Source organism: Equus caballus, chromosome 5, assembly GCF_041296265.1.
Source record: "Equus caballus isolate H_3958 breed thoroughbred chromosome 5, TB-T2T, whole genome shotgun sequence".
Classification (NCBI taxonomy): Eukaryota; Metazoa; Chordata; class Mammalia; order Perissodactyla; family Equidae; genus Equus; species Equus caballus.
Window position 1 is genome coordinate 102,356,739 of NC_091688.1, and position 16,253 is coordinate 102,372,991.

At 36.4% G+C, this 16,253-nt stretch overlaps 2 protein-coding genes across 18 annotated transcripts in view; one reads left to right on the forward strand and one right to left on the reverse strand.

Annotated features, from left to right (window-relative positions):
* ITGB3BP (integrin subunit beta 3 binding protein) overlaps positions 1-16,253 on the forward strand; it is a 71,995-nt gene that overhangs the window by 46,115 nt on the left and 9,627 nt on the right. For 7 of the 11 annotated variants that reach the window (XR_011439386.1, XR_011439385.1, XM_070268941.1 and 4 more), the window contains 4 exons: positions 208-277; positions 10,706-10,784; positions 11,210-11,300; positions 11,746-11,805. Coding sequence is in view for 8 of the 11 variants with exons in the window: in XM_070268941.1 (XP_070125042.1) it covers positions 208-277; positions 10,706-10,784; positions 11,210-11,300; positions 11,746-11,805 (300 nt within the window). In the remaining 3 variants the exon portion in view is untranslated. Of the gene's footprint in view, positions 1-207; positions 278-10,705; positions 10,785-11,209; positions 11,301-11,745; positions 11,806-13,934; positions 13,966-16,253 lie in introns of all 11 variants that reach the window. The other 4 variants (XR_011439384.1, XM_014740089.3, XM_023641990.2 and 1 more) reach the window with 1 other exon arrangement.
* The window catches only part of ALG6 (ALG6 alpha-1,3-glucosyltransferase), a 72,442-nt gene continuing 60,801 nt past the window's right edge, over positions 4,613-16,253 (reverse strand). For 3 of the 7 annotated variants that reach the window (XM_070268937.1, XM_070268938.1, XM_070268939.1), the window contains one exon: positions 13,919-15,948. In XM_070268937.1, the coding sequence (XP_070125038.1) occupies positions 15,937-15,948 (12 nt within the window). In that variant the 3' untranslated portion in view covers positions 13,919-15,936. Of the gene's footprint in view, positions 8,064-13,918; positions 15,949-16,253 lie in introns of those variants that run through there. The other 4 variants (XM_070268936.1, XM_070268934.1, XM_070268933.1 and 1 more) reach the window with 3 other exon arrangements.

The window sequence follows — 16,253 nt, forward strand, 5'->3', positions numbered from 1 at the left end:
AAAAAAACCAAAATAGCTATTGGAAAGTTATTCATAATAGTGAAAAATTTTTCCCATAGCAAATCTCAGGATACTTTTTCTTTTCCTACTTCCCCTTCATTTGTCTTCCCTTTTATTTTCTATGTAAAATTTGGTGATCTAAATTCTGTTTAAAACTTGACAGTTTTCCCTTAACTTTATGTTCTTCTTTTTATTCCACATGTGTAGGAAAGAGAAAAAAATTGAATTGCCTCAGTTTAACCCAAAGAAAGGAAGCTACAACAAAAGACAGTGATGAGTAAGTTTGTTGTTTTTGAAATAATCTGCACGTGTTTTGAAAGAAAAGGGTCATATGTGTTAAAGTGATAATTTAAGAGGAATCATTTCTTTGCAGAATGTAATAAATAGTTTATACCTGAGTTGAAGTATTCTTTCTTAAAGACGTAGAATACTTTATTTGTGATGTGTTTTGCAGTGTTCATACGATGGTGATATATAAAACCTTAATTTTAATAGTCATAACAGACTAGCCTAGGGTAAAAGTGAGGCACACGCCCTTTCCAGATTTACGTGGATGGAGATGGAGTACATTGCCTGGGGACAAAGTGCTTAACAAATAGCGGATTCAAGAGCTAGAACACAGTGGAGCCAGCAGAGTCAGGGATCTGGAGGACCCTGGAAGGCTTACCTGCCAGCAGTCAGCCTTTTCACAGTGGCCTGCCAGTGGTGCCTTGAATGGAGCCATTATCTGCAGAAAGCTACTGCCTGTGTATTCTGGAAAGAAGATGTATATCTCTCCACTGAGGCTGGGCAAAATTAAATTAAGCAGAACAGGGGGTTAAATTTTCGAAGTAGTTCATTTGTTCAGCTCATTTCCTTTTGGCTGTGTGTGCCACAAGTGTGATGGACGGGTAAAGATGAGGAAAACGAAGTTTCTGCCCACTGGGAGCTTGGGGTCTTATGTTGTAAGTTAGTAATCCTTCCCCAACTTAGAAACGAGTTATAGGTTATGTTTCAAAATGTTTTTAAATCTTTTGAGTAGAACTCAGGATGCGTTTTCCATGCAAGTAGTGTAATTTGTGCCTATAACCCCAGGTCAGGGCCACAAGTCTATTTTTTTCATCATGTAGCTGAACTATAGTATTAATGAGTTGTAGTCTAGATTAAAAGATATGGAAGGTGGTGCCAGAGTACAGTAGGGACAAAGGGAGGCATTTCTCCAAGAAGCCTCCTTGCTAGGCATCTCCTCCATCTATCACGTCCCCTTTGTCTGCTTTTTTTTTTTTTTAATAAGATTTTATTTTTTCCTTTTTCTCCCCAAAGCCCGCCGGTACATAGTTGTATATTCTTTGTTGTGGGTCCTTCTAGTTGTGGCTTGTGGGATGCTGCCTCAGTGTGGTTTGATGAGCAGTGCCATGTCCGCGCCCAGGATTCGAACCAACGAAACACTGGGCCGCCTGCAGCGGAGCGCGCGAACTTAACCACTCGGCCACGGGGCCAGCCCCCTTCCTTGTCTGCTTTTTGCAGCTGCTTCCCCTAGCCGTGCTCCCCGACCCCACATAACTTCATGTGTCCTGGCCCACAAATATTTTTATTGTAAATTACTGCTCCTTCCTCCTTCCTGTAATCAAAGTTCCCATTTCCTCAGGGAAGCCAATCTCGGCTAGAATTTAAGAGGAAACCATTTTTTTGTGTGTTTAAATTATTTAATATATTTTAAAATAGGCAATATATGTACATAGTAAAAAAACTCAAATTGTACAAAAGGACATATAGTGAAAGCAAGTGGCGAGTGACAATTTTTGAATCATATATAATCTTACATTTGAACGCAGATAATCTGCTAAACCAAATGAATTTCTGCCACGTTTATAAGATACAACAAAGCTGAGAGGCAGGGGCAGGCAGTGCAGGAGCAGGTGGTTCTGGACAGCAGCCACACCGTGGAAGCGGCAGAGCTTGCTATTGCTGTCCCCTGGAATCAGCTCTGCGTCCGCAGTTCTGGCCTTTCTTCGCTTCAGCCCTTCTTTCTTCTTCTTAACCCACCAACTTGCTCACAGCTCCAGGTTTTTAGCGACAGCTCCTGGAGCAGGGAGCTTTCTAGTAACAAGGGAGGCCCAAGAACCTTGGCTGTAGGTCACTTAGGAATTTACTGTATTTATTTAATTCCTCTTACTATTTGTTTCTAAAGATCCCTGTTATTTATGCATATCACTCCATGACTTGATATTACAATTAGTGAATTTAAGTACAAGCCAAGATATTTTACAGTATATAAAAATTGTGTTTCTGATTGTTTTTTCCATTCATTATTAAACTACTCAGTCCTAGTAAATAGAACTATTTTATTAGCTTCAGTAATGGATTCTTCATTTATTTATTCCATTTGTTTAGATTTCTTTTATTATTTTATGAAATCATTCTCAACCTTTGGATTTTTAAAATCTGAAATTAAACTGAATGTTGCACATTTTTAAATCAATTTTAAATGATTATAACATTTTATGTTTTGTTCTCACAATTGTATAGGTTAGGGTTCTCCAGAGAAACAGAACCAATAGCAGATACATATATGTAATATAATATTTGATGATAAAATTTGTTACTGATGTAGTAATTATTACTAATAATGGATTAATAATGAATTGTATATATAATTACATATAGAGAGATTTATTCTGAGGAATTGGCTCATGTAATTATGGAGGCTAAGTCCCACGGTCTACTGTGTGCAAGCTGGAGCCCAGGAAAGCCAGGAGAATAATTCCAGAGGAGCCATGGTGTAAATTCCAGTCCAAGGGCAGGAGAGCAACATCCCAGCTCCACCAGGCATCCCTCAAGCTAGTCTTCCTTTTAGCCGCTTTTTGTTCTATTCAGACCTCAATGGATTGGATGGTGCCCACCTACATTGGGGAGGGCAGTCTATTTTACTGAATTATTACTAAGATGGTTGCACAGTGGTGATTTTCTAACTCCATAGTTCCTTCTATTAGTTGGCTCTTTTTTTCTTTTTTTTTTTTTTTGGTGAGAAAGAGTGTCGCTGAGCTAACATCTTTTACCAGTCTTCTTCTATTTTGTATGTGGGAAGCCACCACAGCATAGCTTGATGAGCGGTGTGTAAGTCCACACCTGGGATCCAAACCTGTAACCCCCAAGCTGCTGAAGCAGAGCATGTGAACTTAACCACTGTGCCACAGTGCCTGCCCCCTAGTTGACTTTAAGTTCCTGAGTTCATAGTGATAGAAGGTTTTTCCTTGCCTTCCCCCTTTCCATATTTGCACCCCTTCTCAAACAGTAGATGTCCGGCTCCTAACAGCAGTAAGATATTTGCACATTTGCTTAACCCTACAACCTACACAAAATAGTTTCAGAACGTCTGCTCTCACAGCACTGCTAAAACCAAACCTGCAGAGCGTTTAGGGTTGTGTGCAGTCTGTCTGTCTTTAGTTTGAAGGGACATAGTCAAGTTACCATGTTCAGAACTACTTGGACTCATTCTTCATTTGAGGAATTAGTTATTCATTAGAAGTAGTTAAGCTCTCTTGTTTCTGTTTGAATTCAATTTTAAATTTTTTCTCTCTTCCTTTTTGATTTAATAATATTTTTGACTATGTAAAACATTAATCTGATTCTAAAGGTCAAAACTTAAGAAAAAATGTATACTCAGAGAAGTATTACTCCCTGTATGTAACCAAATTCATTTATTTTTGATTTACCTTTCCTGTGTTTATTTTTATGAAATTAAGCCATTTCACTTATTTTTTCCAATTTCTCTTCTTATACAAAGATGGCATACGATGTGTACTCTTTTACACTTTTCTTTTTTCACTTATGAGTGTGTCCTGGAATCACTCCCTATTAATCGCCTCGGCAAGTTTTAAATGTAAGAATTCTACCAACAGGAAAATATGGTTCCGTGTTCTAGGTTAAATTTTTTTTCCCCAGAAAACAAGCAGTTAGTGACATGTCAGTAAAGCTCATTTATAAACAAACACCTACACATTAATATTTTATGTGAACTTCCATATCCTTTATTCTCTGAAAGGAAAATATGTTATATAATTCACTGCCATTGGCTTCTCTTTGTCTTGGCAAGTTGCTGCTGTTGCTGGCACTGCGATGAAAATGCAGTAATGGTGACTGTCCTTCTGTAAGGTTTATTTTCATTAAACTTTTTATTTTCAGATAATCATAGATTCACATGCCATTCTGACAAGTAAAACAGACGGATCATGTGTACGCTTTTCCCATTTTCCTGACATGATAACATCTCGCAAAACTGTAGTACTATCAACCAGGAAATCGGCATTGACACGATCCACAGATTTTATTCAGATTTGCTAAGTTTTGCATGTACTCATTTATATGTGTGTGTATGCATTTAGTTCTGTGCAGCGTTATCTCCTGTGTAGTTCATGTATCTGCCATCACAGTGAAGGTACAGAACAGTCTCATCACCACAAGGATCCCCCGTGTTGTGTAAAGTTTATTTTTAATCACTGGTTTATTCTCTTGTAGGCAGAAGAGTAACTTTCTTAGATTTTTTTTATTTCTATAATAATCCAAATGAAACCTTTTTAATAGTAATGAGTTATGACAACTGGGTTTTGTTTTTTGTTTTTTATATATACAATTTGATTGTGACAACCACTGTTCAGAATTATGAGTTTCCCTTTACTGTATTTTAAGTATTCAATCATGCAGCAAGAATAGTGACCTATGGATCACTTTCTGCTTGGATGAGGGTCTCTGGGGGTGAGTTAGTTGAAAATGTTTATCAGAAACTTAGGATGAAGATAGTTATGCCTGTGTTCTGTATGTGAGCAGAGACTAAGAGGGAAACTAATATTTATGAGAGACTTATTTTCAACTGTTGAAAATTTTTGATGTGGAAGAATGAAAACTTTCCCTCAAATATCAGTAACAAGACAGGTGTGCCCACTTTCACTGCTGGTAATCAACATTTTATTGGAAATTCTAGCCAGGGCAGTTAGACAGGAAAAAGAAATAAAAGGCATCCAATTTAAAGGAAATAAAACTCTCTCTATTTGCATATGACATGATCCTACATAGAAAATCCTGAAAAACACACAAGAAGCTGCTAGAGTTAATAAAGTCAGCAAAATTGCAGAGTACAAGATCAACACACAAAAATCAGTTGTGTTTCTATACACCTGCAATGAACACTTTAAAAAGAAAATTAAGGAAGCAATTCCATTTATAGTAGCATCTAAAAGAATAAAATAGCTGCATATAAATTTAACTAAAGAGGTAAAAGACTTGTACACGAAACTGCAAAGCACTGCTGAGAGAAATTAAAGAGGATCTAAATAAATGGAAAGACATCCCGTGTTCATGGGCAGGAAGATTTAATATCGTTAGGATGTCAGTGCCTCTACCCAAAGTGATCTACTAATTTATTGTAATGCCTATCCAAATTCCAACAGTATTTTTTGCAGAAAAGGGAAAGCCTATCCTTGAATTCATATGAAACTGCATGAATGGACATTGAGGACTTTATGCTAAGTGAGATGTCACTTATATATGAAATCTAAAAAAACAAACTCATAAAAACAGTAAAATGGTGGTTACCTGGAGATAGGGTGAGGGCACAGGACAGACATTCTTTAAGGTACAAACTTGAAACGAGAATTGACTAAGCTTTAGAAATCTAATGCACAGGACAGTGAATACAGACAACAGCATTGTAGTGTAATCAGCAAACATGCTAAGAGACTAGAACTTAATTATTCCATCCACTGAAGAGAAATGAGAACTCTGTAACATGATAGAGGAGCTAGAGATCACTGCCATGGCAATCCTATTACAGTGTGTAATCTATCAAATTAACGTGTTGTGCACCTCAAATTTATACAGTGTTATATGTCAAATACATTTCAATTAAAAAAAAACTGCAAGCAACCCTAAATAGCCAAAACAATCTTGAAAAAGAAAAACAAAGTCAGAGGACTCACATTTCCTGATTTCAAACTTACCACAAAGCTACAGTAATCAAAACAATATGGTACTGACATGAGGGTAGATATATAGACCAATGGAATAGAATTGAGAATCCAAAAATAAACCCATGCATCTGTGGCCAACTGATTGTTGACAAGAGTGCCAAGTCCGTTTAATGAGGAAAGAATAGTCTCTTCAACAAGTGCTGCTGAGACAACGGGATTTCTGTGTGCAAAAGAATGAAGTTGGACCCCTACCTCACACCACATACCTAAGTTATTCAGTCCTAAAAAGGAACAAAGTTCTGGCATGCTACAACATGATGAGCTTGAAAACATATGCTAAATGAAATAAGCCAGATGCAAAAAACAAATACTGCACAATTCCAGTGATATGCAATATCTAGAATGAACAGATTCAAAGAGACTAATTTAGAGATTACCAGAGGCTGAGAGTTATTGCTTAATGTTACAGAGTGAGTTTGTGGTAATGGAAAAGTTTTGGAAATAGATAGTGTTGATGGTTGTACAACATGGAAGTATAATTAATACCACTAAATTGTGCACTTTAAAATGGTTAAAATGGCAAATTTTATGTTACGTATATTTTGCCACAATAAGGAAAAATTTTTAAAGAATAAAAAAACAGCTAAAGAAAACCTTTCTGTGAAAGCCTTTGAGAATATAATGGAATAAATAGACCTAAACACAGGAAAAAAATTTTTTTTGACAAAGCATCAAATTATTTTTATTGTCCACATTTTTTTTTTTATTTAACCAGTATTTCTTCAGAGAAAATGCTTTTAATTAATTTTGATGTGCTAGGAATCACCTGGAAATACATATTTCTAGGCCCCATCTATTCTTGATTCATAGACCTTGACTGCAGCCTGGTAATTTGCATTTTTAACCGTCTCACCAAGGAATTCTCATGCCAGTGGTGAGTTACACCGTGGGGAAATATTGTGTAGTGGATAGGAACACAAGGGTTCAAGTCCCGACTGTGCCCCCTACTGTGTGACCCTGAATAATTAAATACGTTCTTTGTGCTTCAGTTTCTGTATCTGTAAAACAGACATCGTGTTTACCACAAAGAGTTGTATTAAAGATTAAATAAGATATAGCTTGTAAAGTAACACATACAGAGCCTTAAACGTAGAAAGAGCTCAAAAAAATGTTAGCAATATATTTCATTGTTATAATCCAGCTATCATCATCCAAAATAATCAATTTAGATAGAGTGAGATAGCGGCTCAGTGACCTATGACCTTTTTCTGTGTCAGACATGGTATTGTGAGGATAAAGAAAAACCTGGGGATTCTACCCTGTTGTGTACATGTAACTCACGTTTCTTGAGATTTTATAAAAATACAGTCTCGCACAGACAGTGACTTTCAGATAGATTTTCAGTCCTGGAATTGATTAAGAGTTCATTTGTAGCCTTGAGAGTATAGCATTGGTAGACTGGTAAGGCGGAAATCTGCATGTGAGCCTACTTTCACTGCGGAGGAGTAGAGAGTGGGTCAGACCATTATTTTGAGTAATGGTTTGTGAAAGAATATTTATTATATTAAGTAAAAAGTGAGTTAAGCAGCATCAGGGGCCCACCAAAATCATATACTTGTGATATTGACCATCAGTGCTACTCTATGATTTCTATAGCACCCATGGCTCAGGCCAGGAGAGAAGAAAACAAATAGGCAGGAAACCCAGGATCACGCATTAGAAAGACGTGTGCATGGCAGAAGCTTAAGAGGCTGAGCTAATTAACTTCCTTTTTTAAAAAACATGTTCCCTGCTTTACTGAAGTATAATTGACAAATTGTATAAAGTATATAATGTGATGATTTGATATGTGTATACATTGTGAAATAATTACCACAACCAGATTAATTAGCACGTCCATCACCTCACATAGTTTCCTTCTTTTTGGTGGTGAGAATGCTTTAGATCTACTCTCTCAGCAAACTTCAGGTATACAACACAGTATTGTTAACCGCAGCCACCACGCTGCGTCAGATCCCCAGGACTTCCTCATCGCGTGAATGGAGCTTCTTCCCTTTGACGGGGGTCTCCTCTGCCCGACTTCCTCAGCGATGTAACTGAATTGATGAGCCACGAATCCTGTGATTGAAAGGAGGTAAAAAAGAGAAACCTGGAAGATGAGCATATTTCACTTGGATCTAGGGATGGATGGTTGCTGGACCAGGTCTTTTTGATTCTGTTTATTGATTCATCATATTTATTGGGTACCTACTGTACTACAGACACCATGCCAGGTAACTCGGGTTGTAACGGTAAATAAAGTAGACGCTGTGGCCTTCATGGAACGTACAATTTGGTGAGGAACACGGGTGTCAAGTTATTGGAAGTTACAGAAAGGAGACATCTGGATCTCTAAAGGCCATTATCATGAGTTTTAGAGGTTTCGCCTCTTCTTGCGCTGTATCCACAATGTCTTCACGGTCAGTGTAGCAGGCACCATGGGATGTGTGCTTGGGACTCTCGAAGAAATCTCTGGGCTGCTTTCTTAGCTGCTCCCCTCCTCCCACTCCCTCCTTCCACATCCGGGATGGCCCTGCGAGCTGGGTTAATGCCTGCTGATCACCTGCATCAGTCATTTTTGGTTAGAACCGCCAATTTAAGGACAGTTTCTCTTTGTTCTTTTTGTTCTCCCCTCGGAATACATCTGAGGAACTTTATTGAGAAGAGGAAAATGATGAAGCTAAATTTGAAGCTAAGAATGGAAAACACTTGAAAGCAGTTAAGATAGGAAAAACCCAGAACTGGAGCAGAATGATAGTTTTGAAAGTCACATTACGTTTGACTTACTTGAGACTGAAGAAATTAATATGGAAGAAATTAAAAGCGTAATGAATGGGTACATTCCTCCCATAGATTTTATTTGACTCGATCATCTAATTTCTATTGTTCTTCAGAATAATACAACTTTCTCTTTGGGGAAAATGAGAGAACTCTGAATTTCACAGTGAGAATTTTCTAAGCAAATTGGAAAATGCACCGAAAATCCTGAATTTGGGGCATGCGACTTTCTCAAGGAGGGAGCTATTCATAGTTAACATACCATAAGAATCTGCCCTAAGAAAAGGTAATCTGGCAAAAAAAGTCAAGACTTGAACAACTTTTTGGTGTGCCAGACCAACTGGATCATAGTTTCTTTTTAAAAGTATCTTAGAGGACTAACCCCGACACTTTTAAAATGCTAGATACTGAAAAAAGAGGATGCTGGATTTTTATTCTACTGATGAACAAAGAGGAGGTCCGTTCAAGGAAGACCAGGGTTTGAGATTTCTTCAGTGGTGCTACAGTAGTCTTCGGCATAACACAGGGTCTGATTAAATCCTGGAGAGTGCCGTGGACTGGCGGCAGTCACGGGGCCGCTGGGTGCCGTACCGTCAACATCAGCAGTTGACAGGGTTCGTTATGAGATGAAGGGTGTGACCCAGTTTAGTCCAGCTGGAGGCAAATCTGTGTAAGAAAAGACTAGTGTTCTATAAAATACGCATGGCACCCACTCATGATTCCTTCACTCACCAACTTGAAAGAAGGAGCAACTAACTGTACCTTTGAAATTTTGCAACACAATGAACTTGAGAAATGTATTCTGCAGGAATGTTAATAGATAACACCAATGTGATTTTGAAAAGCGTTTAAATAGGATTTCTAGTTTCTCTCATAAAATCGATATTATAGATTTGTGCTCTCTGAAACAGTAGTCACTAGCCAGACACACATAGCTAATGGTCATTTGAAATGTGACTAGTCTGAAATGAGATGTGCTATGAGTGTAAAGTACACACTGGATTTTGAAAATATAAAATATGAGTAATTTTTATATTGATTACATGTTGAAATGATAGTACTTTGGATATATTGGATTAAATAAAATATATTATTAAAATTAAGTTCACCTATTTCTTTTTGCTTTTAATGTGGCTACTAGGACATTTTAAATTACATATGTGGCTTGTATTATATTTCTATTAGACTGCACTGGTATAGATTATCATATACAGCTATGAGACCTTAAAATTGGAAAAGAAACTAAAATTACAGCAATAAGGGAATGGTTAAATCATCTTTGGTATGTTTACTGGTTACAGTATTGTACAGCCTTTAAAATTGTAGACCTGTGGATATTGTGGCAAAAAAATATATATGTAATGTTATATTAAGGAAGGAAAGTATGATATAAAGTTATAGAAATGTTAGGGGGAAAAAAAAAACCTAAAAGAATTTTTCCAGAATGTTACATGCTAACTAGGAATGTGTGTAGAAGGTAGGGTTACAAGAGAAGTTTTTCTTTATTTTCAAGTTTAAAAGAGTGTGTTTGTATCTTTTTCACAGTGAAATATATTAAAGCTGTAAAACTTATTTTTTATTAAAAAGAAATTACTGGGTAACAGTGATTCGTAGACTTAGGTCAAGTTAAATAAGGAGATGGTGGCATACCACTGTTCTCCAAGTGGAATTGTGAAGAAAGGAGCAAGCCAGCTTCCTCCCTCCCACCACTCGCTGGGGCTGAGGGAAAGTGAGACCCCAAGACAGGATGGTTGACATGCATATTTTGTTTGGAAAGGGCCAAAAGATGGGGGAGGAGTGCTTACTCTGCCACTTGGAAAAGTGTAAAGAAAAGATTAGAAAACAGAATCTAGGATCCTTTAAAAAGAATTGAAGCTCTGAAAATGACTTGCCATGTTTAAATGCTTGATCTTGCTAAATATTATTTTTTTCTTCATTCATAGATTCATGGTGTTGCTATCTAAAGTTGAGAAATCATCAGAAGAAATCATGGAAATAATGCAAAATTTAAGTAGTATACAGGTTTGCTTCTTTTTGGCATATACTTTTTCATACTTCTACTACCCCATCTGAAAAAGGAGAATAGGAGAGAAGCCGCAGATTGAAGAATTGAGTTCAGGAACGAATTTGCAGGGGATATGTTTAATTTACTTTTCATGAGAATTTCTTTTCTTATATGAACATTAATTAACCATAATACTTTAGTAATCTCTGGCTTTCTCACCTTTAAATTTGTAGATTATATTTAGTCTTTTTAGTTAATAAATTGTTTTTCTTCAGACATTTTAAGGCTTGCAGTAGTTGACCTACCAGAAAAAGTTAGATCTCCTGCTGTGGAGTTTACATGTTTTAGATAAAGCAGACAGTGCCCTGTGTCTCTGCTGGCCTTATCCCTACTGTTGTTTGTGGAGAACATCCTTAACTCAGTCAAGATGGCTTTCTTTCAGGCTTTGGAGGGCAGTAGAGAGCTTGAAAATCTGCTTGGTATCTCCCGTGCATCGTGTTTCTTAAGAGAAATGCAGAAAACGAAAGAACTAAGTAAGAAAAATTTATGAGTTTTCAATGGTGTCTCTCTGTTCCTTGTTTGCAAACTTAGATATATATTTTAGCATTTTTAATTTTAGAGATAAATCTATTCATTTTTCCCAAATTTAAATTTGATAGACTTCTTTATATACGTCACTACTGGACATGGGATAGAAGTCTTGTTGAAAGAATGAGAAGCCACCTGTCTTTCACGAGGATGTGTCATCTCAGGGAATCTTGAATGTGAAAGGAAAGAATGTACCTGGGAAATGTATTAGGTTTTTTTTACATAGTGTTCATTCTTTAAGATATAGTAAGATGTTGCAATTTGTGCTTGATACCTATAAATATGTATTACTCCGAATTATTTTTCCTCATGAAGTTGTTTCTTCCAAGATGAGCAATTATTCACATAGTCCATGTTAATTCTTAACATGAGGTTCTTTTTTTCTTTTAGTGACGAAAGCAACAAAACAAAAGCTGTTTGAAAAGAAGAGTTCAGGACTTCCTAACAAAGGTAAAGAGTTGTGTTTTAATTTGTTATATAAAGAGATCCTTTCATCTGATTTCACCGTTTAAAACCAGTCATCATGAGTCCTTTTTTAATTTGTTCTTTTAAAAGACCACAAATCTCATTTGAAAACCTCATATTGCATTTAGCAGACCATGTCTAATGAGATCAACCGCCCTGATGGTTGAACTTTTTAAATATCTTTTGAAATACAATTTTCAGTTTAAGATTTAAATTTTGTCATTTTATTAAATGTCCTTTTTGAGAATACAGACAAATGGGGCAACAATGCATGAATATACAGCCGCTTTTAATGGTGAATTAGAAGGATACACAAAGAATAAAAAGCTACTTTGTAATCAGTACTCTGAAAACTTTCAGATCATTAATGACGTTTGATCTCCTGTGAACTCTTATGCCTCTGAGCATTTCACAGAATGGGAAACTGAATTAGCAGATTTTAAGTTCCCATAACACAAGCACATCCACACCTCAGTAAGCCAAAATAATCATGGACTGTAAAACATTAAAACCTTTAAACCAACTTGAGAGGTCATTTTAGTATTACTGACATAAATGCCATTTAGCAATCTCTGGAAACAGAGGTAGGCCTTGAAATGATAGCCATGTTTTAGTCTACTATTTTTGAGTATCAATGACTACCATTTATTGAGGACCAATAATTACTAAGTTTCCAACACTAGGATCAGCAGATCTTTGCAGCAACACTGCAAGATGGCTATTATCATTGTCATCATAGATAAGGAGCAAAGACACAAGAAATGTTAAGTAACTTGCCCAAAGACACTGCCACTTAAGTGTCAGAACAAGCATTCCAATGAAAGACCACTTGGACCTCAAAAAATATGGTCTTTTCGTTATTCCACATTGCCTCTTCCTAAAACAAATGAAACCACCCAGTCATTGCAGCGTTCAGATTCAGACATGAGGCATGACTGAAACTGGTTCAGCAATCTAGTCGTTAGCCTGTGTTCGGGATCTCTAACAAGCCAGCGCTGAGGCTGCAGTGGACGTGCTGGGGTTCCCTGCTGGTCAGTTCCCAAGGCCAGCTGGGTCGTGGTTGGCAGCAGCCGTGGCAGGAGGCCTCCGAAGCTCAGGTGGCAGGGCGCTGGGCAGGCTTCCTGAGCTAGTCAGTTGAGCAGCTGACCTCCGTTGTAATCCCAAGAATGTAAGAAGAGGAAGGTGGCTCTTTCTGAGAAAAGGCTTGCTTCTCCTCTCTCCTGTGCTCCGACCTTGACTGTCATGTGTAGCTGGGTTTCAGACCTCTCCTAACTCGACAAGTTTTAGAGGATCCTAATGGGAAATCGGAATGTGTATTGTTTCCCAACTAGAGGAAATCTTTCTTCTATATATTCTATACCGATGGTGTGATTTTCTTCTTTAATCTGTAATTTCCTAGAACTAATTACAATTAGGCTTTACTTAGTTCGCTTTTGCCAACGGTTTTGAGAAATGAGGAAGGAAAAATTGTAGAACAAATAAGTGAATTGTCACTGTTAATAATTAATGGAAAAAAATTTGCAAAAATGTTGTTTCCTTCCCTAAACATTCATGAAGACATTAAAGTTATATTCCTTGTGTTAAAAGTCATCTCCTTTCAGTTACCGTTGTGTGTTTGTGCATGATCAGCCTTACAACCATTGTCTAGTATTTTAGGCATTGAAACTGACTGCCCATTACCAGGTTTTCCCTAAAGACTGAGTGTGTGTTCCTGCCTGTGGGAGACTGTGCCACTAAATCATGTTTCAGAGTTTCTAATAAGCATTGATAGTTTGGTGGTTTAACCGAGTTAAGATGTATAAAATATATAACATCTGTATATTGAGTGCTGTGTATTAGCATATACTGTATATATTAGAATATGTGAGTTGTCTTCCGTTGCTGTTTCTTGGCAAGATCTGCATTAGGTCTTTGTATTTCCTGAGGTGTTCAGATCTTCATTAGCTTTCAACTAATTTTTTAAAAGTAATGTTGCCTGAAAAATAGATTGAAGCTTATTTTCTTTATAATTTGAGTTGGAGCTATATATTTTTACTGAGTCCTTTTCCCTCCTCTTTCTCTGGTTCCTAATATGTGTACTTTTAATTTTTGATGTGGGTTTTTTTTTGTTAAAGATGATGCACACCAACACATGCGTATGTATAGGTAGGTTTTTTAATTGCTAAGCTAATAACTTTCACCTGCTTCTATTCATACATTCATTTTAAGAGGACTTTGCTAATTTTTTTGACATCTCAAACTAATTTGCTTTATGTTTCTTATTTGGGGATGAAGCCTTCAGCTTTTTATAGAAATTTCAACTTTACTCTTTTACTGTCCTGTTACCTAGAATTGTTTACACTTTAAAATGTTTTGGGAATCTTCATAATCTTAGAAATTATATAATATAAAAGTCAGCCCTATAATATGCATTAGATTTGTTTTGTTAGGTAATTATGAAAATGAGAAGAAACAAATTACTTGTTGCACTGTCAAAAGAGTGTCCTTCAGATTCTTTTTCCTTTCCTTCAAATTCTTATAAAATTGTCCCAGAACAGTTGAGGCAGACAGTCCCAGGAGAGTTCTAGCAGTGATGCTGTCGGGCCCCCTGTCCTCTCTTCTGTGTGTTTCCTCACTTCAGTGCTGGTTTGCTCAGCGTCAGCTGCGGTCTTCATCACAGGCAGGGAGAGTTTTAAATGACTAGACATCTGACACACATTCTTAAGGCTTTCTATAACTTACTCAAGGGAAATTTAAAACATACACAATAACATGAAAAGGTACACTGGGATTTTCATAATTTTCAGGAGAACTTGCAAATCAGGGAATGCCTTGGTGGAGAGTGTGAATAAGAGAGGATCTCTTCTGCCACGTACAGATTTCTTAAACAAAGGAAAGCTTTTTTCTTCAGTTACTTAGGAAGTAAGCCTAACTTCACTTTTCTTAATAATATTGGCTTTATGACTGTTAGAAAAATCATGAAATGAAAGGTTCCTTTTCAGTTAGATTTGGATGTGAATTTTCATAATTATTTTTAATTTGTTATGCTGAAGATTTAAAACATATGATCATTCAATGGGTTGATACAGATGGAATGTCACATTATCATCACATGGTAAGGCATGAAATTTATTTATTTTACATAATCAACCTCTTCTTAAAACAACTTGATACAAATATTCCTGAGTCAATAGATGGCATTATATAGTACTTAGTATTTTCATTTTTTCTAGAGATATTAGAAAATACCATCATTGTTTGTCTATGACTAGTACTTCCAGTAAACAAAATGTTTTTGAAAAGAATGTAAGCAAATTGTAGAGCACTTGCCAAGATATGAAATCTAGACACTTAGCTTCAGTCCAAAACATATTTTATCTGTTTTGAGAATAATTGTGTAGGTTGCAGTATGCATATTTTAAATGAAATGCAACCATCTGAACTTCACATTGTTCAAAAAAGTTGAGTGTTTCAGCTGTTTGTCGTATAAAATATTTCAGAATTTCTAGCTGTGGCCTTAAAAAGAAAAGCACAAACTATAATGTTCCTATTTTCTTTAGCTAATGTTCTTACATTGTAAAATTCATCTTGATTATAGGATTTTAAAGTTTTCAAATTCTTGGACTTCAGGGCAAATCTGAAACTCCGTTTGTTCTAAGACTATAAAATGGTGTGATATTGCCTTTTCATTCTAACCACCCACTGAAGTATTTTTTAACTTAAAACTATGTTGTTCTTTGCCCACTCAGTCTTGAAAAAGGATTCATCAGATCAGCTAAATAATCCAAGAAGACTACTACCCTTTAGTTTTTTCTGTTATATCTTAACATTAGTATCTTTTTTCAAATAAATACTTCAGTTTTAAAAGCACAGAGGTTTGAAGTTTAGACATGATGAGTTTTAGGAGAAACAACCAAAATTTCCCCTTATACTTTAACATTCTTGGCTTATCTGGAGATAAAAAATAAAGAATTAGTTTTGGGGACACAAATAGACATTGACGTACAGCTGTAGTCCTCAGCCCTCCATGAGGACCTGCCGTCGCGGACACAGTCCCTGGGGCTGCCTGTCCTGGTGACGCGGATGCTCTTGTTGTACACTGTTCATCACTGTTTGGGCATACATTTCAACTGCTTACTAGGGACTTGGCTAGGATTTAAGGGAAAACAAACTGGTTTATTACTGTTCAAAGCCTTTTGAATAATTTCTTCCATGATTTAAATTTTTTTATACTTTATTAGAAGTATGATGATTTTTATCTTTTAAATAATCAGTAAAAAAAAAACCACTTTAAACCATAGATTTGAACTCCCTTAATAGCAATTACGTGTCTAAGAGGTGTAAATAACTTCCCATCAGACATTACAAATATCCAGGTGCTCTGTATGTGCTGATGACAACAAAATTGAAACGAAAGACTGTAATAATTCTGACTGGTTTTCTCTGCAGAAGAT